The 24,740-nt window shown below is 36.5% G+C and overlaps 2 protein-coding genes, 1 non-coding gene and 1 pseudogene across 3 annotated transcripts; 3 read left to right on the plus strand and 1 right to left on the minus strand.

The window, feature by feature from the left end:
- Nucleotides 1-78: 78 nt before the first annotated feature.
- On the minus strand, nucleotides 79-2,354 carry LOC120140733 (annotated as a pseudogene).
- Nucleotides 2,355-2,461: 107 nt separating this feature from the next.
- LOC120141009 lies at nucleotides 2,462-2,622 on the plus strand. The gene has a single exon (XR_005517747.1). It is a non-coding gene; the product is annotated as a U1 spliceosomal RNA (small nuclear RNA).
- A 7,843-nt stretch (nucleotides 2,623-10,465) lies between these two features.
- On the plus strand, nucleotides 10,466-11,459 carry LOC120140883 (thaumatin-like protein 1). The gene is made up of 3 exons (XM_039155883.1): nucleotides 10,466-10,524; nucleotides 10,585-10,664; nucleotides 10,779-11,459. Exons 2-3 carry the CDS (start codon nucleotides 10,592-10,594, stop codon nucleotides 11,453-11,455), a joined length of 750 nt encoding a protein of 249 aa, XP_039011814.1. The 5' UTR covers nucleotides 10,466-10,524; nucleotides 10,585-10,591; the 3' UTR covers nucleotides 11,456-11,459.
- A 1,385-nt stretch (nucleotides 11,460-12,844) lies between these two features.
- LOC120140887 (thiosulfate sulfurtransferase 18-like) lies at nucleotides 12,845-13,827 on the plus strand. Its single transcript, XM_039155887.1, has 4 exons — nucleotides 12,845-13,113; nucleotides 13,213-13,363; nucleotides 13,455-13,508; nucleotides 13,607-13,827. The coding sequence occupies exons 1-4, from the start codon at nucleotides 12,983-12,985 to the stop codon at nucleotides 13,724-13,726; spliced, it is 456 nt and encodes a 151-aa protein (XP_039011818.1). The 5' UTR covers nucleotides 12,845-12,982; the 3' UTR covers nucleotides 13,727-13,827.
- The last annotated feature ends 10,913 nt before the right edge of the window (nucleotides 13,828-24,740 follow it).

Genomic DNA, 24,740 nt, shown 5'->3' on the forward strand with positions numbered 1-24,740 from the left:
CTACCATTTATATTGTCATGTTTGATATTATAAGGAAACCCCATTCATGCATAAGGGTATATGACAGCAATGAAGCAATTAAACAATTTCATCTTACTTCAATTCCTTGACCAATCGCATCAAGGAAAATTCTTTACAATAGAATAGAAAGTTGCATATGTCTTTCATTTCTTAATTTGACAACGGGGCTAGACAATTATCCACGTTAACAACTTAACATACTACTTATACTAAGCTACAATCAGTGCTTTTAACAGGGAATGATTCACAACTAAATCTAGAAATAAGGTTGTTTGTTGTTACGGCTAATATCAACATCTTTACATCTTCTTCTTCGTTCACTTTGTCATCCCTTATATAAACTCGACAAGTGAACTCCGATGCTAACTTACCATGATCATGTACATTCATAACTGGAGGCCGGTTTCAGAGGTTGAGACATCCCATCAATCACACTCAACTCTCTTCTCAGCTTAACGATATGGGCTTGCACCTATCATGTAGTATAAACGGTTAAACGATACTGTTATTTACCCCAAAAGTTCATGAAAAATAAAATAGTAACAAACCACTATCATGGTTCATGGCCGAGAGTGTAACTTGACAATACATATAAAAAATAGTAACAAACCACTATCATGGTTCATGGCCGAGAGTGTAACTTGACAATACATATCAACATGGCATAGGACAGACAACATCTACAAAATAGGTAATGTTAAAAGATGCTTTACCCTGTACATTCGGCTAGACTTCTGTTATAAGCATATGGTATGGCTATTCATAACTAGCAGTAAATAGCAAGTATAAATAGCAGAACCCTTCACAATGACTCAACCGAGTAAATTGCAAATGTGAAAAGCAATTTCACTATTCTAACCTGCTGACGAGCTGAGGCAAGTTTCAACAATTCATCTGCCTCTGAGAAATTCATATACCACTGGCTGAGTGGATGATCCTTGGTGTCGCCCCTTCCCTTGTCATTCATAATTTCAACTGGTGCTGCAGAAACAAGCGAACTGATCTTAAAGAAAAGTTTTGATGAACAGAAGTCCAGAACGAAGGCAAAACAAGTAAATTTACCTGGAGCAGGCAGGCTAAAGCCAACAGCAGGCAGCCGTGGCACGATAACAGCTGGATGATTTTGCACACGAGCAAAGAAGCACTCAGAAGGGTCTGGAAAAACAATCTCATTGTATGATTCCATAACCACAGGTTTCTTGGTAGACTGTGGGCCAGATTCATCTTCCGGATATAACTTAAAAAATTAAACCTACAAATTTTGAGCCTAGTTAGCAACCAAGGCACCCCATTTAGCAAGCAACCAAATAAACTCACAAATCCAATTTCCTGTCGCAAACATCACTGTGAAAGAAAAGACTAATCCCAATTTCAAATTCACCCCAACCGCATTCCGATAACTCAAAAGGCGGTGATTCAACAACCCTTGTTGGGTTATTGAAACTGGGATGTAGTTGAGACACAACATGCTTTATCACTGCTCCAAGATCTTCATTTGTCGCCCCACGCACATAAACAGTCCACTTATGTGACTGAGACCTAATTGAAGTACATAAATCTATTTAGTATTATTCAATCACAAAACAAGGGGATACGTATATCATGGAAAAACATACTCGCTAGCCTTTCGACCAAGATAAAAAGCAATAGTTCCATAAACAATTGGAACACAAAGGTCAATATCTTTAACTCTCCGGTTTGTACCCTAGAAATGATAACATAAAACAAATAATGTCATTATAATGGAGAGATAGAGTTCAACTAAAAAGGGGAAATCCTTCCAAGCACTAAACGAAATTCAACATTTCCCAGTTCTTGTTTTCAAATGTTAATAGCAGAATTATGTCTCAGCTCTAATTAGGAATAGAAAATTTTTGTTCTTATGATCTTATAAATCGTTCACGAAAAGGAAGGAAGCATTAAACAACAGCTACAACGTCCCTAGTATTATGCAAATGGAATAATCTTACTAAAAAATCGACGAACCCAGGCAAATCGAAACGTTGTTTTAGTAGGAAATGCAGATAAATGCGACCAAAAGCAATTGAAGAAGCTAAAAGAGAGAACCTTTTTGTCGCTATCGTCAATGGTTTTGCCTAGTTTGATGATGCGCAGCGGCTTAGAAGCAGAGCCACCATCCTCAACTTGGGCTTCGGTAGCCGTGTGAGACATTTCAGCAGACAGTTGAAGTGGGGATTAAAACCAGAAGCCAAAGAAGGGTTTTCACCTTCAATTATAGTATAAGAATTTAGGGGCTTTTTTGATCAATTTTCAGCGGAGAATTGGGATTTTAGTTTTTCTTGGGTGAGGGGAAGAGTGGATGAAAAAGAAGCAACCGAGGGTGGAGAATCATGGTGAAGCACAATCCCACATCAAGTACGAAAAAGGAGGGAGTGGAAGCTGGACTCAATAAATAAGAGGCAACTACGGCCTTTAGAACATACTTACCTGGACGGGGTCAATGGGTGTTCACCAAGGCCCATGGCCTAGGCTAGCGACTTTCATCGCACTTGGAAAGGGCGCTCGCTTAAGGTCTCCCCAAGTGGGAGATCCTACGTCAAAATTTGTGGCAGTGGGGGCCTGCGTTCGCGCGGCCCTCATCCAAACTCAGTTCAATTTGTTCCGTTTTGTTTTTGCGGACCAGAAGTAGTTTTAGGGCCTTAGCAGTGAGTGATCATGCCGTTTTAAACTTCTCTTTACTGTAATTTAGCTTCAGTTGTTAATTATTTGTGTTTTGGTGTCAATTCCTCGAATCTAATGGCTGTCGGCATTTCAGCTCGTCCCCAGCCTACTTCATCAGATTTTATCGGCATCCTTTTTGATAGTGCCAAGCTGCTAACATTACAACATCCGGAATTGTTTTATTTACGTTCCTTGTTTATGGCAATTGTGATCTCCAATAAGGTCCCACAAAACTGCACTGCCTGATGGAGTCTAGGAACCAAATTCGAACACTAACCGATTATAACGGGACTCACTCGATAAATACTCCTACAGTCAAATTAAGCGGGAAAATTGGCTACAACCACAATTGTCACATCCAATGATATCACAATATCATCAACCCGCATTTTCCTTCTCCGACATAACGGTAGATAGAAACGAAGAGTACATCAGTAGCTACATTTTAGCCCGAATCTTTGAAGGAATTAGCATGACCTAGAGCTTGCAAGATGAAGGCTTATTTTCATTATCTATGTATTTTTTTTGGGCAACTGTGACCTGTTAATGCCAATGGACATTATTTCATCTAACTCTACCTAATTTGCGTCCGCGATTTCCTTTTGCCCTTTATTCATGGTGCACCTCATGTTTGGTATCATAATCGAGAAGATAAGGACAGATAAAATAAAGAAAGATGGAAAATGACATCATATAAAAAATCGAAAAAATCACGAGTAAAAGAGACTAATTCATTATAATATCTAAATTTCAAAGATTTGTGATTACAAGTCAACAATTCTAAACATGTCTAACAATAAATCTAATTCTCATTATCTATTTACAAGACTAATTAATTGATGAGAAAGAAACTTAATATTTATAAAGAATCTTGCTTCAAATTTCTACTTTTAGTCAAAAGCTAATATTAAAAAGTACAATAATTATGTACAAATAAAATATGCAACAAAGTTCATACCGTGGGGTTCCTCCCCGCACTCCAAGACCGAAGCTCACAAATTGATCATGTTTACTCTCAATTTATTTCTCCCACCAAACAAAAATTATAATATTAGATTTCCTTTTAATCAAATAATTAGACATAATATTAGTTAGTTTCTCTCATTTGTTCCTTTTTGTTTTCGATCTCTGTTTTATTCATCTTATTTTTCGGATTATAGTAACAGCAGGCGAAAGCTAGAGCATTGTTTTCGCCTTGGGAAGAGGCTATTCAATCTATCAACCTCATAAGCACGAATTTTTTTGTTGTATTTGTTGACTTGAAGCTGTACAAATCCATCCATTTTTCAAGTCTTCGAACGTGATAGCCCGTTTGTCTTGCTCAATTACGTCAAAGATCATACCTTTTTAGTCATTCAGACAAGGAAAGAAGTTTGAAACATACTGGTATGGATGTAAATGGATGATAATGTCATTAAATAAAGTTTATTTCACAAAGCATATGACCTACCAACACATGGATGCATGTTCTATAAGTTGATTTCCACCTCACCTTTGTTGGAAAAAAGCCGCCCCTGGCTTGTTCATGTTCCACGATCACAGCAGTTACTTGCCATGATTCCGACGGAGTGTTCTGCATATTGTCGTGTTCGAAGATTCGGGTTTGAATTTCTGGACAATTTTGTATTTCTTCAAATTAAACTAATGACGAGCATCAGGGCATGCTAATTTGCTCTCAGAAAAGCACCAGGTGCAATACATTAAACGCATGCACATGTGAGTGCATTCATATTGTTCAATCAACCTTTTCTGTTTTTTCAGCAAAGATGGAGATCTTATCCTCAAAAGGAAATATTTTATTTCTAAAAATGGGGTAACAGACACTTTTGAGACGATTAACACACTCAAGCAAAGCTAGCCCATGTTAATAAATTAAGAATTTCTATAAAAGCAGAAGATAAATAGACACCTCCAGAACGATTCAATGCCATACAAAGCTAAAGGGGGCGTCATATTCCACTACCTTTTCCATTTCCCACATCGGCTGTTCTTTGTTTGACCATCCATTTTTTAAATCTAGCTAGGAGGATTGTACAGATTCTTTAGAGATTGAATTTAGGATTTATCTTATTTAAGATTATGACGTTCAAATTCGAATCTTTAAGGAAGAAGAACAAAATTTTCTAAACTATTGATATTATTTCAAGAATTTTTCTATTAATATCTTGTTGAATGATGTATATTTGTAAGGTAAATTCTATGATTGTAAAGAATAAATAAAAAGCGCCGCTGAGAGAAAGTTAATTGTGAAACATTCTATTGGCAGCCTCAGCCCATAGGTGGTGTAAAATTAATATTTATGGTGCTAAAAAATTGTAAGATGATGTCATAATTTACGGTGATATGATTCGAGAAGCGAAAAGGTGTTGATTATCGGATTTTTTTTAAGAAGTATTGTTGTATGATCGGCTTTCGATGCAAAATTATAAGGCTGTACAAAAGCTTGTGTTGTGCAAAGAAGTTGAGACCGATCATATCGATATGGTGTAGAGACTTAAGGATAGCACTTTGAGGGAACGACAATCCACAATCTTATAACATGTATTGGCAGTCCTACGTAGTGGCTTGGAGGCAAGTGTGGTGCACTGCTTCTGTTAGAGTAATACATTAACTGACACTATGATTAAATTAGTATGGAGTTGTCCGTCCCGATATCATAGTTTCTTAATCCTCCCAGCGAATTTTGCATATTTTTCATATAGATGGCAATGGTCATAACAATTCTAGTATGATTTGGTGACAGATTTTATATCAAGAGAGGCGAACTTGTAAATTTTAAGAGGGCGAATCCATATTATCAGTAAAAAATATATGTAAAAAGTATAATAATTTAAAATTTTCGACACGAATGTGTTGATTTCTCGATCCGTCCTTGATATAAATATACAGTAATCCGATTCAAAATAATTGGGACATTTCAATTGCCTGGTGCCAAGGCGTATAATGTATTGAATACATGTGAAAACCACTTTTATGCTTTTCATCACATTAAACCTTCTTTTTCTATGGAGAAAAAAGAAAAGGAAATTTGAAGAGATTGGAGCAGAACTTTTTCGCAAAAGAATGTGTTTTTGTTGCTAGAAAAATGATCATAGTGATAAACCATGACACTAAAGCCTTATTAAAGAACCATGGATTCCAGAAAAGAAAAGAAAAACATAGAGAAAAGGTAGACGACGGTGTCTACGATTTAAAAAGGAAAAAAAATCTTATCTACACGGCATACATCACTTACTGATAAGTTTTATCAACTTATCATCATATATATATAAATCAACATTGTTAATTTTTAAAACAACCCATCTTGTTCATTTGATCCAAAGACCAGATTTTTGGATGCTTTGTTCTTACAAGACAGTTTTTCAGAAAGAGAAAATGAGGCACATTCGTCTTGGTTACATCAGACAACTTGCTTAAATTAGATTAGACATGCAACTTGGTGATTAAGTTCTAAATTGTTTGCTTAAGATAAAATTTTTATAAAAGAGTCACCTACACGAGAATCCGATTACAAAACTTTAATAAAAATTCGGATCTACAAGTTTCACTCCTTCAACATAGTCTAATCTGATCTGAGTTTAAGCAAGTCCCACCCAACTTGAAACTCCACCTGATTTTCAAGATGAAAGTATGTACCCAATCCAACACACCCAACAATTTATTATGTAAAATAATGATTTAATTGAAAACTTATAAATATAGGGATATTATAATAATTATATCTAAATATATAAATATTAATTATATTATTATTTTTAGATAATGTATTTTTTACTGTAAACTCGATCCCAATTCAATCCTGAATATTTAAAACAAAAAAAATTAACATTATAAAATCAATTTAAAACTCATTGGATTCAAATTAATTGTCCATCTTTGACCACATCACAAACTTTTCAAACCAAATCAAAACAAAGTTAAAATATCAAAAAGTCTTTTAATGTTTCTTACGTTGCCTAAAATTTGGGCATTAGTAGACATCATCTACTTTCTTAGTGGGAATGATTTTAGGAACAAGTTGGGATTTTAAAAGCTGTTATTGTAAGGCGAGGTTAGTAGTTTTGTCATGAATTGTGCATACACGGAAACTATTTGGCTCGCATATTCAGGAAAGTGACCCTTACCTAAAACAGTGACGTGTTGCTGGAGAAAGCAAATCCTCATCAAAAGTTGAACATTAAAAAAACGAAACCACCAACCAACTTGGGCGGTTGTTCCCGAACGAAATGCCAACCTTCATGTGCTTTCAATGCAGCGACCCTGCAATAAGCTATGGACACTTGTATGTCCGTATTGGCAATCCCAGATTTAGTCTATGTGGAATCGTTTTACGCTGACAGTGCAGGTTAATGACCACACTTTTCTCTTTTTCATCCCCCAATGTTTCACGCGGATTTGATTAAACTCATATCTTTTGGTCGAATATCTACCTTTCTAACATCCTTTTGATCGATATTTATTGAAATAGCATCATTTCAACTGAGGTGACATAAAGACGCATTCTGATGATGTTCTTTATTTGGGTTTATGCTGATTAAGATATCACGTATGTAAGACGGATCTCTGGGGATGCATTTTATATAGGTTCTACTGAGTCTGATGTCACACTGATATTTTTTTCATAATAAAGATTTTATTTTTATTATTATTATAAATTAATAATATATTATGTAAAGTATTTCAATTATAATTTAAGAATTATCGAATGTATTTTTTAAATGCGTGTTAAAGCTGAAGTGAATTTAGGTTTTAGTGTTATATGTTTCAGGGACTTTGGCATATAGTCATTTGTATGAAATTATCGGATGGAACAATAGATAAAAATCAGCTTTGATCTTATTGTAGTTATAGGAAAAATATATGAAATTATAATAGTACACGTATGGTTATATATATATATATATATATATATATATTATTTTTATTTGATTATCGATCTATTAATTTTATCACTTAATTATTTAAATGTTATCAATCTAGTCATCTGTTATCAATATTTAACGAAAATATTGATGCACAAGTTAATAAAATTAGTATAATTACAAATTTAATATTCAATACTTACATATTTTATCAATTTAGTCTTAATTTTAATTTAATTTAATAAATTTAATCCTCCAATCAGAACATGAAATGTGTCATCGTATACATAATTTTTTTATAACTTTTAATTTGTTTAATTTAATATTTTTCTCTACTTAGAAGTTGAAATTATTATAATATTTTAAAATTAATAATTATTTTTTTATAATAAATAACATTAATTATTATATTAAATAAATATCATAAAATAATTTTTAATTTTTTTTTTAAAAAAATAAAATTTATTTAGGTGTACATACATTGAGAAATTATAGAAAATGCAATTACATTTAAATATTAGAAACAAAAACATTCATTTAAATAGAATATTAATTACATAAGGGTTAACGGTTATATGATGTTACACATAGCTGGACATTTTTTTCTTCTATTGAGACGGTGGACGTCTCTCTCGACGCCTAAGAATGTTAACCCCTCGTGCTTCCGTCGAAAGTAGAAATGACTTTCTATTTTCATTAAACCAATCCATATAGTTATCTGTAACCATATGATCAGTTTCAGCGTAAAATTGTCGAGGGGCCAACTGTGCATATCGGTTCTCCTAAAACGCAATCTAATCTCTGTGTCTCACCACCCAGTTAACATCTTTCTTTCCTCGTCTATCTATGTTATGCATGTCGTCTAAATTCCTAGGTGCTCTAGGAATATATTGCGTACAACCAAACTGACGGAGCACTCGATCAACTGGATGCCACTCAATAATAGCATAACATATAAGAGGTACAATTGACATCCAAACCTCTAATGACCCACTCAGGTGGGGTGGGATGCAAGCCTTTACTTCATCGCTCGCATAAGGTATCCACTGAAACTGAAATATAAATATACAATTCAAATAAATATAATATTCTAATTATATCTAACATTTTAAATTAAAATATTCATATTTAAACAGATTTCAAAACATACCTCATACCAAGTTTTTGTATCAATAAGCAAACAGATTCCCTCTAGTCCAGTAGGTATATCTCTATGGTTCTTTCTTTTCATTGACTACCTATGAAATATAATATAAACTAAATATCACCCTATTTAACTAAAAATATTTAAAACAAAATTTAGTTCGAAAATTACCTCAATAATAAGGGAATATGTATGGTTCATTGACGATCGGGCATAAGAAAGACATGCAGAACCACGCCAATGATTGCAGAAGCAGGAGACATCCACCAATAGCAGTTTTCTTATAATTCGTCGCACGACGCATTTCTCTAAAGAGAAATGCCAAAACTGCAGTACACAAACTATATCTTCTAGCTTCATCAAAATCAATCAGATGCTGGAACTACATACAATGCACCTGGTTGCGAGATTTGTCGGGCATCAATATTCCTCCAATGATTCGTACAATATAAGCTCGAGCACATGCCTTTACTTCAGCATCTGAAGCATTTTCATTCAGAACTTCAAAATTAGCTTTCAACCATGATAAATCTATTCTACATCCATTAAACTCTAGCGGAGCAGCTCCAAGATACTCCAGGCACATTGACTGCCAATCACCATCCGTCATACCACATATAATATTACCATCGACAGGAAGCCCCAGATACATAGAGACGTCCTTCAATGTAATTGTGCTATCTCCACATGGAAGATGAAATGTGTGTGTCTCGGGCCTCCACCTCTCAATCAATGCAGAAATTAGGACATGTTCGAGTTTGCAACCGCCAATAATTGTTGCAATATACCCGAACCCGGCAGAAGACAAATATGGCAAAATACGTTGTGGTGTCAGTATACGTGGATTTTTAATAAATGTCTCTAAAATACGACCAGTTTCCTAAATAATATGCATTATAAAAATTTATAATTAATATAAATTCATGATAATTTTAAATTAAAAATAATAATAAATATTAACATTAATTATTAAAAAAATATTATCATATCACTAAAATGTCTGGAGATATGGTTTGCATCCAATCGCAGCAGCATTTCACTTTCCATTATAACTGTAGACAAAAAAAATATAATTAGCACAAAAAATAATTAATTAATAAATTTAAATAAATAATAATTGTATAAATATTATTTTAATAAAAAAATAATATTTATATAATTATATTACTGTAAAATATAAAAACTATTTAAAAAATACTAACTTAAAAATAAATTTCTTACCGCTAATAAAAAATTTAAAACTCAAATAGTTGGAGAATTTGAGTTATATAAGAGAGGAGAATATGATTTTGGTGTGAAGAATGAGGGGGGATTGATGTGGTTTATATAGGGGAGGAGGAGGGGTAGTTCAGGGGAAAAACGGATGTACATTTATGACATTTAATGAAAGGCGCGTTCCCGGGGATGCGTCTTATCTCGTGACATCTGACTTAGTAGAACCCCGTGAAAGTGCGTCCTCGAGGATGCGCCTTACACTCGTAGCATCCCAATCAGCATAAACCCAAGTAAAGCGCGTTCCTAGAGATGCACATTTGTGTCACCTCAATCGAAAGGGTGCTACTTCGGGAAATATCAGTCGAAGGGTATTAGAAAGTGATATATTCGACAAAAAGATGTAAGTTTAGTCAAATTGTCATGTTTCATTTCCATGCGTGACATCTGCGAGTCAAGTCCTCATCATAGACGTTTATAATATATAAACTTTATATTTATTGAGTATATAGGAGATGAAGAGCAGATAATTATTCTCCCCAGTACTACTACCACCATTCAATAGATAAGAGGAAACCAGTGGAGTTTTTGGTTTTATGCATGGTAGTCTTCTTCTCATCGTTACATTTTAGATAAGTAATTAAAATAATAACAGTGGCATAGGTTCGCCATGGCTCGGTTCTCCTTTTATCACCATTGTTTTATCACGTTCTTGAGCTTCATTCTCGTCGTGTTCGTTCAAGGTAATGGGAATATATGCTTTTCCAGAATCTGGGTTGTTTGCATTTCGTGAAGTTTTGATCTGTTTGAAAAGTAAACCAATCTATTTGTCTGTTTTCTTCTGATTTCTTGTTCAGGTGCTACGGCTGCAACTTTCACATTTATAAACCGATGCCATCACACAATATGGCCTGGAATTCTAGCTAATCCAGGAAGTCCAAAACTTGAAAGTACAGGCTTTGAACTCACGAAAGGAAGCTCTCGTTCCTTCCAAGCCCCTTCAGGCTGGTCCGGTCGCTTCTGGGGCAGAACAGGCTGCGATTTCGATGACTCTGGTCATAGATCATGCACAACAGGCGACTGCGGCTCTGGCCAAGTTGAATGCAATGGAGCAGGGGCCACCCCGCCAGCCACCTTGGCAGAGTTTACTCTCGGTTCAGGGGCGATGCAGGACTTCTACGACGTGAGCCTGGTCGATGGTTACAATTTGCCTTTGCTTGTGCAAGGAAGTGGAGGCTCAGGAGACTGTGCCACTACAGGCTGCGTGACGAATTTGAACAAAAAGTTCCCGTCAGAGTTGAGAATCAACGGCGGCGGCGCCTGTAGGAGAGCCTGCGAGGCATTTAGGAACCTCGAATACTGTTGTAAAGACGCCTACAACAGTCCAGCTGCTTGTAAACCATCCATGTATTCAGAAGTGTTCAAGGCGGCTTGCCCCAAATCCTATAGCTATGCTTTTGATGATGCCAGTGGCACTTTCACTTGCACCGGTGCCGATTATACCATCACTTTCTGTCCTAGTGGTCCGAGGTAAATTTCTAAAACAAAAAACATGGCTTGTTTGTAAATTTGATATGTATTTATGTGGCATTAACTCTGATGCAGTTAGAAAACAACAGGAACCACGGTTGAATCGGAGTTGGATCATGATCCGGTCAAGGCAGCTGACGAGGTCAGCAATTGGCTGGCAAATTTTGCCACCGGAGACTCGCCCACAATCCGACCATCTTCCCCAATCCAAATTGGTTTTTCTGTAATCATTTTTCTTTTCCGTTCTTTCTTCTTTTAGTCTTTCAGTGGGAAAGAATCCAGATTGTAAAGTTTAGAGATGTTTACATGTATTTCATTTTGTTTCTGAAATAGAACCCATTCCTTTTCTAGCGGTTTTGGATCGAATATCTATGGTTCACAGCTACTGAAGTGAAGTGAAAGATTCAAGAAAGTGAAAGATAACTTTTCTGTGCCTTTAAGGGTGCATGATTGCCTTTCCTTTGAACGATATTAACTTAAAAGGGTAAAGAACATATGAATATTCTCTTACTATTAAAATTTATAGAATGATTATTCAACTATAAAAAAATATTTTATTGAGTCTCCCAATTATTTAGAGTTATAGAATAATTATTCGACTATTAATATGTTCTAAACTCATCATTTTTTTGTTAAAAAAATTGGCAACTGTTTGAGTTGGATACTAAAATACTCACTAGAATATGATAAAATTTGATCTCAAAATTATTTGAGTTGTATTTTGTAGATCGAGTCTATTTTGACATTATGCCATCGAGTCAATGCTTGAAGCATTATGATGTTGAGCCAGTGCTTAAAAGCAACAATAGTGTCGATAAACATCATTAAAATATGATTTATCATATCCTTATCAGCATGTTAACGTCTAGTTCAAGCGATCGTCAATTTTTTTAACAATGATGAATTTGGAACATATAAATAGTAGAGTGACCATTTTATAATTTTTAATAATTGAGAGACTAAAAAAATAATATTTCACAATCATAAAACTATTTTATAACTTTTAATAATAAAAAGAGTCTACAAAATAACACCCTATAATAAGATTTTTTTTTACTTTATCCTAGTGTAAAATGGAAGGAGTGATTTGCTTAAAACAAATCATATAAGAATTAATTTATTTAATTTAATAGAGAATTAAGATGTAATTCGTCGCCTAATACATTGGCTTATGTGATACTTTTACCGTTTAGTATTAGTCCATACAACTCGTAATTCTGGCCCATCATTCCATTTCCCATAGATATGGACGAAAGGCCCGCACGGCAACAAATCAGCGGCAGCCGCAATGGTTGACGAGTATAGCAACCACTAACCATAGTATATAGTCTAATTAAAATAATTAAAACCGGTATTTAAATTTTGTTTTAAAATTAATATAGTTGAGAACCAAGTAAAACAGCCACCGGATCTGAGAAACAACGGCAGAAAGCTGGCAAAACTAAACATATTAAAGGTGAACTTCTTCTTCTTCTTCCTTTTCGTGTTCACCGAGTGTAGTCGGCTGTCGGAAGCGGTGCAAAATTTCGATATGGGTGTTTCTTTGATAGTCTTCTTTCTCCTTCTTTTCATATATTTCAGCACAGGATCACAAGTTGTTACCGTCGATGTTACTCAAGCAAAACACTTGCTTCAGTCCGGCCATGTTTACTTTGATGTCAGGTAAACATAACCGGATTCAGTTCAGTTCTTTGTTCTCAAACTTGTCGGCTTCTCCGCTTCAAAGTTTATGTTTCTGAGATTCATTTCCAATATTAACAGGACAGTGGAAGAGTTCCAGAAGGGACACGTGGAAGCAGAGAAGATCATTAATATCCCGTACATGTTCAACACACCAGAAGGTATGGTGAAGAATCCTGAATTCTTGAAGGAGGTTTCAGCTACTTTCAAGGAGGAAGATCGTCTTGTATTGGTAATTTCGATTTCATTATTTTCTTTTTCTTTTTCTCTATGTAAACGATGTGGGAAATGTAGTCGGCTAAGTACTTTGTTTTTGCTTATAGGGCTGCAAAAGTGGGGTGAGATCCCTTTCTGCAACGGCTGAGCTTCTTAAAATTGTGAGTTTTATTCGATTCCAACTCCGAGTCTGAGACACGACCTTCAGATTCAAAGTCTTTGGACCGGTTGTAATTGACTGTACTCATGGGTGTTGCAGGGTTTTAAGGATGTAAGAAACTTGGGAGGAGGTTATCTTGCTTGGGTGGACAATGGGTTTGGTACAAAAATGGAGGAGCCTGCAATGGTAGAAGAACAGAAACCAAAAGAAGAGCTGTGAGTGGCGTTGTCATCTTGTTCAGGTGGCTGTAATTCTAGTAATCAATAATCCAGCAAGTATTTTCCAACAGGGGAACTGGAAATTTATTATTTTTATCCTTTTTCTCATGGATTTATAAACAGTTAATTGTATCCTTAAACTGACACTCATATTGGCGATATATTTTCCATTGTCGTCTTTATAAAGCTAGCATTTTATGCAATATCATCCGGTAATGTATGTTATCCATTGACAGTGTATCAAATAATAATCATATAGATACTTTCTGCTGCTCAGAACGAGCATGCCGACATGTTACAGTTAACATACAGGCTTATTTACAAACGTGGAATGGACAAAGAATCATTCAAATGATACAATTCAAGTGACTCAGAAAACAGGGTAGCCTTTAACTATGATCTCTTCGGCAAGAAGCCAAATGACAATGATCCGACAAACTAAGGCTAGCATGCTCCATCCCTAAGCATAAGTATAGCAATAACCCCCATGAAGGCCAATCCAGCGTCAAGTGGCCCAGAGAGTATGTAGTTATGGCGACTCCACCAGTCATGATAATATCTACAAATGCTGTAGTTGACAGCAGTTGCTGGTGGCATGTTGACTGATGCACCAAAGAGAACAGGAAAAGTAATAAGTTTAAGGGTAAACTACCTATATTATCATCTAACTATTACTTAATTTTAGTTTTAATCATCTAACTATTATTATTTTTAAAATCATATCTAATGATTTTATTTTGGTCATATTTGGTCTGTCTGACGCCAGGCAGAATAATGACTATCCTGCAAGCGTTTCAACAGATGATTCACAAGAGAAAATTCACCCAAAAAAATCCAGAGAAAAAGTCTCTAGGGTTTAATAAAATATTATCAAATCAAAACAATGCCAAAATCAGTCCACAAGTCGGACTGTTATAGCCAAAAATCGTCTTTATTCGAATTTTGCCAAAATAGCAAAATCCCGAAAATCACTCTAAATTGAAATTCGAAATAAAATAAGCAATATCCAAAAAAATCCGGCCTAAATCGGATTTAAATTGACTTCCTAATTGACAATCGAAATATTACCATAAATAGTAAAAAATATCTAATTCTAGTGATTCGGAGGGGAAAACGACATAATTTGAGGTTGAAAAAAAGGCCACATGCTCCATGTGGAGAGCGTGCGCGTCGAAAGGAGCTTTCCGAATTGGAGTCTTATGCGCGATTCTGATACCTGTAGCCAAAGTTATGACCAAAAGACTGAAACATACTCAAAACGACCCCAATGAGGAACATGTCACAATCAATTCCCGTCTTTACGCTGATCTGCCAATTCATGGTATCTCAACGCCATCAAGGTGCAATCTGACAATTCAGCATCATCTGTCTCGGATCCCCTGCATCACTGTCGGAGGCGTCTCCTCTCAGCTATGGAGTCTGAAAGGCAGCCACGCGCACATCACGTTCCGCCATTTGGGGTACACGTACATTCAGGTTTTATATAAGAGAAAATCGCCTCAGTGACCAAAAAAAAGTTATAATATACGATTTTAACCAACTTTTTTTGGATTTGCCAAAATGACCAACAAAATCGCAACGCGAAATAAAAATCGCAATGCGATCCCCAAAATCGCAAATCAGTTTCCAAAATCGCAACGCGATTCTTGAAAATCGCAATGCGATAGTACAAATTCGCATTGCGATTTTCCAAAATCGCAACGCGAATATGAAAATCGCAACGCGAACACATAAATCGCAACGCGTATCCGTAAATCGCAACGTGTATCCGTAAATCGCAACGCGTATGGGTAAATCGCAATGCGTATCCGTATATCGCAACGCGTATCCGTAAATCGCAACGATAATACATAAAATCGCAACGCGTATCCGTAAATCGCAACGCGATATTTAAAGCGCCATTATAATCGCTACGCGTATTTTATTTTCAAATTACAAAAAGAATATTAAGACAAAATCCCGTAATCGCAACTCATAACCTAAAACCTAAAATCACAACTCAGTCCCATCTCCATCTCTCACTCTCTACGGCGAAGAAATCCGTCCCCATCTCCGAAGATTTCCGTCCCCATCTCCGGCGAAATCCCTCACAACCATTCACGGTCAGAAATCCCTCACAATATTCAGAAATGGAAAATCAACCTCCGAGGGTTAGTTTTTTTAATTATTTTTATTTTGAAATGTTTGCATTATTGTAGGTTTTTCATATTGAAACTGATGATAAGTTTACTGGTCATTTCAATAATAGATTAACCATTTCACTTAGATTTCATTTCGCGTTACGATTCTGTCGTTGCGATTTTCATTTCGCGTTGCTATTCTCTCGTTCCGATTTTCAAGTTAGTATTTGTCTTTGTCTTTGTTCTGTCTTTTGGTTGAAGTAATGCAATCCATTCAAGTTTCAATTTGCAGAAGAGTCGCAACGAGATAAATGAAAATCGCAACGAGAGAATGACTGTCGCAACGAGAGAAATGAAAAGCGCAACGAGAGAATCGCAACGCGAAATGAAAATCGCAACGAGAGAATCGCAACGCGAAACCAAAATCGCATTGCGATTTTCATTTCGCGTTGCGATTCTCTCGTTGCGATTTTCATTTCGCGTTGCGATTCTCTCGTTGCGATTGTCATCTCGCGTTGCGATTCTCTCGTTGCGATTTTCATTTCAACCAAAAGACAAAACAGTGTTGCAAATTTTAGTTTCAAGAATAAACTACTACTTTTTATGTTTATTGTTTTTGGTATATCTTCACAGTGTAGTTTTTGGTATATCTAACTTGGTATGTTTATTGTTTTTATAGAAATTTTTTTCGGCTCAATTGACCTTGAGAAATAAAGTCAGCCTGGCCACTACAATTGCAAAGAAGCTTTCACCTGCTCAAAGACAATTGTTTGAGGAAACCTGCTTCGGGCCATGGCTGAGAGTACAGCATCCGGGTGGAGATGCTAATTTGACCCATTTGTGGCTTCAGACCATGACATCAAATCTACCCGACAGTATACAACGTGGTGAGGAAGAGATATGGTTTCATTTTCCGCCAGCGTATACTTGTTTTGGGCGGAAGGAGTTCTGCTTAATCACTGGTCTACGATTCGGACACGATGATGTAGGCCGGTACACTCGTCATATCGCCCGCCCATCATGGTTATCCCGGGTTTTTCCGGATGAGTCAATGGAGAAGCCGAACCTACATGTCGACGACCTGAAGAAATTGTTTAATAAGAAAGCTGGTTTCACTCGGATGGATGACGTCGATGTTGTCCGAGTATGCCTTCTACTACTTGTGTATGCCGGCTTTTTAGGCAGAGAGGCCAGACAACCTATTCATCGGGAGCTAATAATATTGGTAGAGGACCTGAATGCATGGAATCTGTTTCCGTGGGGTTCGTATATGGAAAGCTACCTGGACTAAGTTGTCGTCTGCCTTTGATGACCGCAAAAGTTTGCGGGGCGATGGGTCCAAATACACTTTGTCAGGCTTTGTTTGGGCCTTTAAGGTAAGAATTTCTATATAATGTTTCTAAAATTATAATTAATTATTTAACAATTACTAATTTTGTTATTATATTGTTTGTAGATTTGGATATTCGAGGCTTTCCCCAGCATGCGTACATATGCAATAAAAACGTCAAATGATATTCCCAGGGCTATTTCCTGGAAGAGGAAAACTCTGTTGGATTGGGAAGACTTAATACCATATGCCACAATAAATAATGTAAGTTAACACAAATACTTTCATATAATATATAAACAAGTTATTAATAGTAGACGTTTAACTTTGTTTGAGTTTTTATATTTTAGGAGGCTAACATTCCATTACAAAGACTGACACCCACGGAGGAAGAGCTTGCCACTGATTGGTGGCAAGCTAGTCAGAATTTTTTTGATGGCACGGATGATGAGCAGCATCCACTTCCTCCAATTCGAGAGCCATCACCTCACCTAGAGCCATCACCCGATCGACCCGACTATACACCTCTAGAACGAGAGCCATCACCTATCCCGTCACATCATCGAGCCTCTTCTCCACCATCACCTCATGATAGGCGACCGGCAAAGATGCCACGACTCCTATCTCCCTGTTCTCCACCTCCACCTCAACGGGATGAGTCAAGGGAGTTACGTGATGAGGTCAATGCCTTGCGTGAGGAGATCGGTACTCTACGCGATAACGATGGTGCATGGCGTGTGGAGGTGTCAACTTTACGTGGTGAGGTTGCCGCTCTACGTGAGATGATAGTATCGTTGCAGAATGAGGTTCATACTCTACGCAACGAGGTAAGTTTAAGATTTTCCATATTTAACTTAATGATAAATTTACTCGTAATTTCACTTAGATTAGCCATTTCACTTAGATTGCTTAGTAAATTTATTCGGTTGCTGCCAATTCTGCTAAACTGTGTATTCTTTAACACTGTGAAATAGTATTTGTCTTTGTTTTGTCTTTTGGTTGAAAGTAAATTTGTTCGGTTGCTGCCAATTCTGCTAAACTGTGTATTCTTTAACACTGTGAAATAGTATTTGTCTTTGTTTTGTCTTTTGGTTGAAAGTAAATTTGTTCGGTTGCTGCCAATTCTGCTAAACTGTGTATTCTATAACACTGTGAAATAGTATTTGTCTTTGTTTTGTCTTTTGGTTGAAAGTAAATTTGTTCGGTTGCTGCCAATTCTGCTAAACTGTGTATTCTTTAACACTGTGAAATAGTATTTGTCTTTGTTTTGTCTTTTGGTTGAAAGTAAATTTATCCATTCAAGTTTCAATTTGCAGAAGAAGAAATAGTTTACTTTCGCAACACGAAACTTAAAATCGCAACGCGAAACCAAAATCGCAACGCGAAATGAAAATCGCAACGACAGAATCGCAATGCGAAATGAAAATCGCAACGAAAGAATCGCAACGCGAAATGAAAATCGCAATAGATTTTAAGTTTCGTGTTGCGAAAGTAAACTATTTCTTCTTCTGCAAATTGAAACTTGAATGGATAAATTTACTTTCAACCAAAAGACAAAACAAAGACAAATACTAACTTCAGGGTATTAGTTTGAAACATATTTTTCTTTGTTATCTGATGCATTTTGTGAACTATGATAGAATAATGACTTGGGTGAATACAATGCAAGTTTGAAACATATTTGTCTTTGTTTTCACTGTTTAAATATCATGTCTGTTTATTTACTGATTTTTGTATTTAATTATTTAGCGGCCCGATAGAGTGGATGCTTTACGTCGGGTTATGCTTGCACGACGGAGTTCACGCATCAGACAGCGTGCACGTGCTATTAAGTCTCCGTACACCCCAATAGTGCGAAGACACCGCAAGAAGAAGCCCGACTCGCCTGTCATCCCTCAAGAGTCCACTCCTATCGTTGAAGAGGCCCCCCCTATCATTCCTCGAGAGTCCCCTCCCACCGTTCAAGAGGCCACTGTCATCATTGAAGAGGTCCCTCCCACCATTCAAGAGCCCGATTCACATGGCGTCATATGTAGGCTTCTTGAGAAACCCTCTGACGTGCCGGACATGATGGATTCAAGTTGGCTCTTGTATGAGTTACCGGCCAGTACCATACCGGTATCTGAAGAGGAGAGGGAACAACTACCGGACACAATTCTGGATAACACCCTTTGGGCTAAGACCGCTGTTGATTTTTATCTACATGAGCGGAGCCAGGGGTGTTTCACTGACATATGCAAGCTCACCGATGATATCTATTTGTTGCTTGATCGGTCTTGGTGGGGCGTATTATTAGGGGTCGAAGACAATGGCTATTTCGATGGGGGGTAAGTCTTATATTTTTCTTATATTTCAATTTGATTAATTTTTTTTTAAATTTATGTAAGTCACTAATATATGTCTTTTTTTGTAAAACAGCATATCGATGCGTGGGTGACACGTCTTCTAATAATAAGAAAACTTAAGAAAAATAAAAATATACGATATACAATTATGCCGACGTCTTTTCACGCCGTTCACTTGAAGAATGCACGAAATGAATCATTTGATTTGGGCAATGGACAAGCTAAACTTTATCCTGCATGGTGGGAGGTCGATAAGGTTAGTATTTATTTTAGATTGAGTTTAAAGGTTTTATGAAATAAGTGCGCAAATGAATGAATTATTACTTATGATTGCAGGTGTTTATCCCTGTTTTGGAACGTAAACATTGGATTCTCGTCGAGCTTCAGCTCCCATCCCTTAAGACAATAGTGTATGACAGCATGATAAATTACATATCATTGGCTGATTTAAGAGATGTTATTAAGGGATGGAGCTCTCATTTGGCTAAATTCTTGGATGCGATCAATTATTGGACTCGTTCTGGAAACAAGAAGCCAAAGAAGCTCAATATTACAGTTATTAGAGACGAGACCGCGCCACAACAAATGAGCGGAGCCAGAGGAGATTGTGGTCCTCTCGTATGCTTGGCGTTGGAGCGTTTGACGACGGGAAGCATCAAGTATCTACTTCCCACCGATAGAGATAGAGCTGCAGTAGGCTTGTGGTTTCGGCATTATATGGCTAAATCGATATATACGAGACGCTGCCTACCTGCATCCGCGTTATAAAAATGTCCATAAACAATTGGTAAGTTTATATACTTTTGGTTTGAAAATGTTTGGTTAAGTACCTAGAATTCAATAATTTGCTGTTTGTAGGTTTTAGATGTGTAGAAAGTGTTGTTTGAGCAAATGTTTGGTTTCTGCAGGTTAATCTCAGAAGTGAACTGCGTGAAAATGATGTATGGCTGCAAAAGTTGATTCAATAGTTTAATTGATTGTTTTTTGATTGTTTAATTGATTTGTAAAAGTTGATTCAATAGTAGATGATCGGAAATAAGAATTATTGCTTATTTTTTGATTGTTTAATTGATTTGTAAAAGATGATTTGTAAAAGTTGATTTGTGTAATTGATGCGAATATAATTCTTATTTGTGCTTGTTTAATTGATTGAAATGTAATGGTTGATTTTGTTGATTTCAATCTGCATTATGTTGAAGGCAAAATTGACTATCGCAATGCGAAATGAAAATCGCAATGCGGAAATTACAATCGCAACGAGAGAATCGCAATGCGATTTTAATTTCGCATTGCGATTCTCTCGTTGCGATTTTCATTTCGCATTGCGATTTTCATTTCGCATTGCGATTCTCTCGTTGCGATTTTCATTTCGCATTGCGATTTTCATTTCGCATTGCGATTCTCTCGTTGCGATTTTCATTTCCGCATTGCGAAATGTAATGGTTGATTTTGTTGATTTCAATCTGCATTATGTTGAAGGCAAAATTGACTATCGCAATGCGAAATGAAAATCGCAATGCGAAATGAAAATCGCAACGAGAGAATCGCAATGCGAAATGAAAATCGCAATGCGGAAATGAAAATCGCAACGAGAGAATCGCAATGCGATTTTCATTTCGCATTGCGATTCTCTCGTTGCGATTGTAATTTCCGTGTTGCGATAGTCAAATGCATGCCTAATAGTGATAACAACTGAATAACAAGAGTTGGTTAAGTCAAAATGGTTGGCCTGAGTCATTAATTCAACTGAAAATGTTAAAAGTTCACACATAAAATCCACATAATACAACGTTTGCATTTAAAAATCACCTAAGTTAACAGTCCCAAAAGGTGAAGCCAATTGTGATTGGGATTTTAAAGATGGTTGCCTTTTGCTTGACACCATATGAGCTTTGGATTTTGATGAGGATCCATATTTTGGTAGAGGAAAAGATGATTTTGATGGCACTGGTGATCCACATGTCAACCTTGTATGACCACTTTCCTTGCACCGACTACATGTCGATCTCTTCTTCTCTTCACCCTTAGACGGTATACGATCGTGACTTTTTGGTCGGCCAGGTAGCCTTCTGTCCATGGCTGGTGGCAAAACTGTTTGTAAGTCATCTGGTATGTCCCACTCAGAAGGATGTGGAATAGGGTAGACAATCTCGACATAAGTCTGTCGATAAACTTCTGTAGTGTAGCAATCCATAGCGTATGCGCTTGAATCATCTTGGTTTAAATGAAGAGCAACTTTTATAACATGGCCACACGGATAACCAGATGTTTGCCATTTCATACAACTACACGTCTTTGCATTTAGATCGACTAGCCCATTTAAGTTATTATCCAGTACTTGAAACAAAGTGTTTGAACATGGTTCAACTCTCCATGACGTTGACTTCACAACACGTTTCGTTATCTTTTTTCAGTCCATGGTGTAACACGATGTTCCAATGTTCCTGTAAATTTAAATAAACAATACTTAGTAAAATATATAAATATGATAAGTTACGAATTCAAAGAAATAATACCTGCATGGTTTCTTTTCTTGTAGTACCACTGTTGAATAGAGGCTCGAAAAAACTCCATTAACATAGTAATGGGTAATTTCCGGGAATGACGACTTAGAGCGTTGATTGATTCTGCACTATTAGACGTCATGAAACCATATCTTGCTCCAAGTTGATGTACTCTTGACCATCTTTCAAACCCGACATCTTCTAGTGTTTGAGCACACTGAGGCAAAACACGTCTTAAACAATTTATATGCTTATTGAAATCCACTTCCCGATAAGCTTTTACAGCCTTCCAGTATGTCCATTTGTGCTTTTTTATACCAGCAGACCTTGATTTTAGATTTCTATACAAATGAACACCACAAAGTCCATGAAAAGCATCTGGGAAACACCTTCTAACAGCGTTGTCAATTGAGTTTGCCCTATCGGATATGATTGTCAGATTTCTAATAGGACCTATGCAATCCCTAAGATGCCCCATAAACCATGTCCATGAATCAGAGGTTTCAGATTTGCCAACCCCGTAAGCTATTGGCAATATCCCATTGTTAGCATCCATGGCTACTGCTAATAAGTTTACTCCAAGGTATCGACCTTTCAAATGTGCTCCGTCAACTATAATAACTGGGCGCATGCAAGTAATAAACGAACGAATCTACAAAATAATATACACAAGAAATATAATCATTTAAATGTGAAATGCATGTAACTAACAAAAATGAGTCAACAAAATTATATTGATTTACTAACCGTAGCACCAATGGCGATAAACAGCAACTCAAAGCGTCCATCTCTATCTGTTTTGATATGAGTTACCGACCCAGGATTTTTCAGCTTTAAATTGTGACAATAAGCCGGCAGTTAGGCAAACGATGCTTCTGGCGACCCCTCAACAATTCCAAGGCATAACATTTGGCTCTCCAAGCTTGAGAATATGATATACTAATCTTGAACCGAGCATTCATGTCAGTCATAATTTCATGTCCCCGATATACCCTGCCATTCAAAAACATTAACTCAGGCAGAAAACCACCCAACACCTTTTTGTTTGCCTGTCTATGGTGAGGAAAAACTTGGGTTCTTGAACATGTATGTTTATCAATAAAAGTCCTAACTTGAAACATTTTGCAATCTTTATTCTCTTTGCAATCATACGCCACGTACAGTTTTTGTCAATCATACACCTTGTTTCGAAACGATCTTTGCTTGATTTGTTAACTTTTAGTTGATAGCCATCTTCCACACATTTCGTATACAAAGCTATCTTCAAGTCTTCCTTTGTATCAAAACAATCATCTTTCTTGACACGAATAACTTTTGTGTAACAATCAACTGCTTTCTTTGCCAACTCTTCTTCCGGTAACTGAAGTAATTCTGGCATATTCCAGTTATACTCCCGTGGCATTTTCTTTTCTTCGGGGACTTTTTCTTCTTCTTTTTCTTCTTCAGGATTATATGAATTACAGAATGGATGTTCAACATGTTCATTCACAGTCGTAACTTCCTCCTCATTATCATCAACAACATCTTCCTCGGCAACGGGTGTTTCATCATCAAAATTCGGGTATTGACCAATATTAAAATCATTACACACATGGTCTGTTTCTTCTTCTGAAACATCATCAAAATCCGTGTATTGACCAATATCAAAGTCCGGATATTGACCAAGACCAAATTTCGAATACTGACTAGTACTCACAATTTTTTCTGTTGGCTCATCATCGTCTAACTGGTCAATACGAAAACCGGAATTTGGTGCTGAAAGTTGATTGGGATTTGGATTAGAGAAAGGTTGTGGGTTTTGAGAAAAACTTAGTTGATTACTACCCGCTACTGACCCAACAATACTACTTCTAGGTTCAACAACATACAATGTAACATCATCTTGTGAAACACTAATGTAAGCAATGAATCGTTCAACATCTTCATTGTCGGTTAACAAATAAACTTTACCATTTCTCTGATAAGATAGCCTAAATCCACTTAGGGGCTCTAAATTCAATTTATTTGAAACACGTAGCATTAGAGTTTCATAAGTTAACTTTTGTAAAGACAATTTTAGTTGAAGATTCATGGGTAAAGGCATATATTGTAAAACACCATGAACATTATCCCATGACCCTCCAAAACACAAATCTATCCAAACATGATCAACATTAGATGATTTCATGGTTGTAAATTAATTTACTAAACAGACGAGCTGCGAAACTAAAACCTGTTGCCGGATTGGGAAGGATGTCGTTGGATATAGGAACGGATGTCGCCGGAGAGAGTGATAGATGGAGATGGAATGAGTTGCGATTTAGGGATTTAGTTTATGATTTCAGTGTTATATACCCAAAATTTCAGTGTTGTGATTTACAGATTCTCGTTGCGATTTACGGATTATCGTTGCGATTTACAGATTCTCGTTGCGATTTACGGATTATCGTTGCGATTTACAGATTATCGTTGCGATTTACGGATACGCGTTGCGATATACGGATACGCATTGCGATTTACCCATACGCGTTGCGATTTACGGATACACGTTGCGATTTACGGATACGCGTTGCGATTTATGTGTTCGCGTTGCGATTTTCATATTCGCGTTGCGATTTTGGAAAATCGCAATGCGAATTTGTACTATCGCATTGCGATTTTCAAGAATCGCGTTGCGATTTTGGAAACTGATTTGCGATTCTGGGGATCGCGTTGCGATTTTTATTTCGCGTTGCGA

Source organism: Hibiscus syriacus, unplaced genomic scaffold (assembly GCF_006381635.1).
Source record: "Hibiscus syriacus cultivar Baekdansim isolate YM2019G1 unplaced genomic scaffold, ASM638163v2 tig00110788_pilon, whole genome shotgun sequence".
NCBI classification, from domain to species: Eukaryota; Viridiplantae; Streptophyta; class Magnoliopsida; order Malvales; family Malvaceae; genus Hibiscus; species Hibiscus syriacus.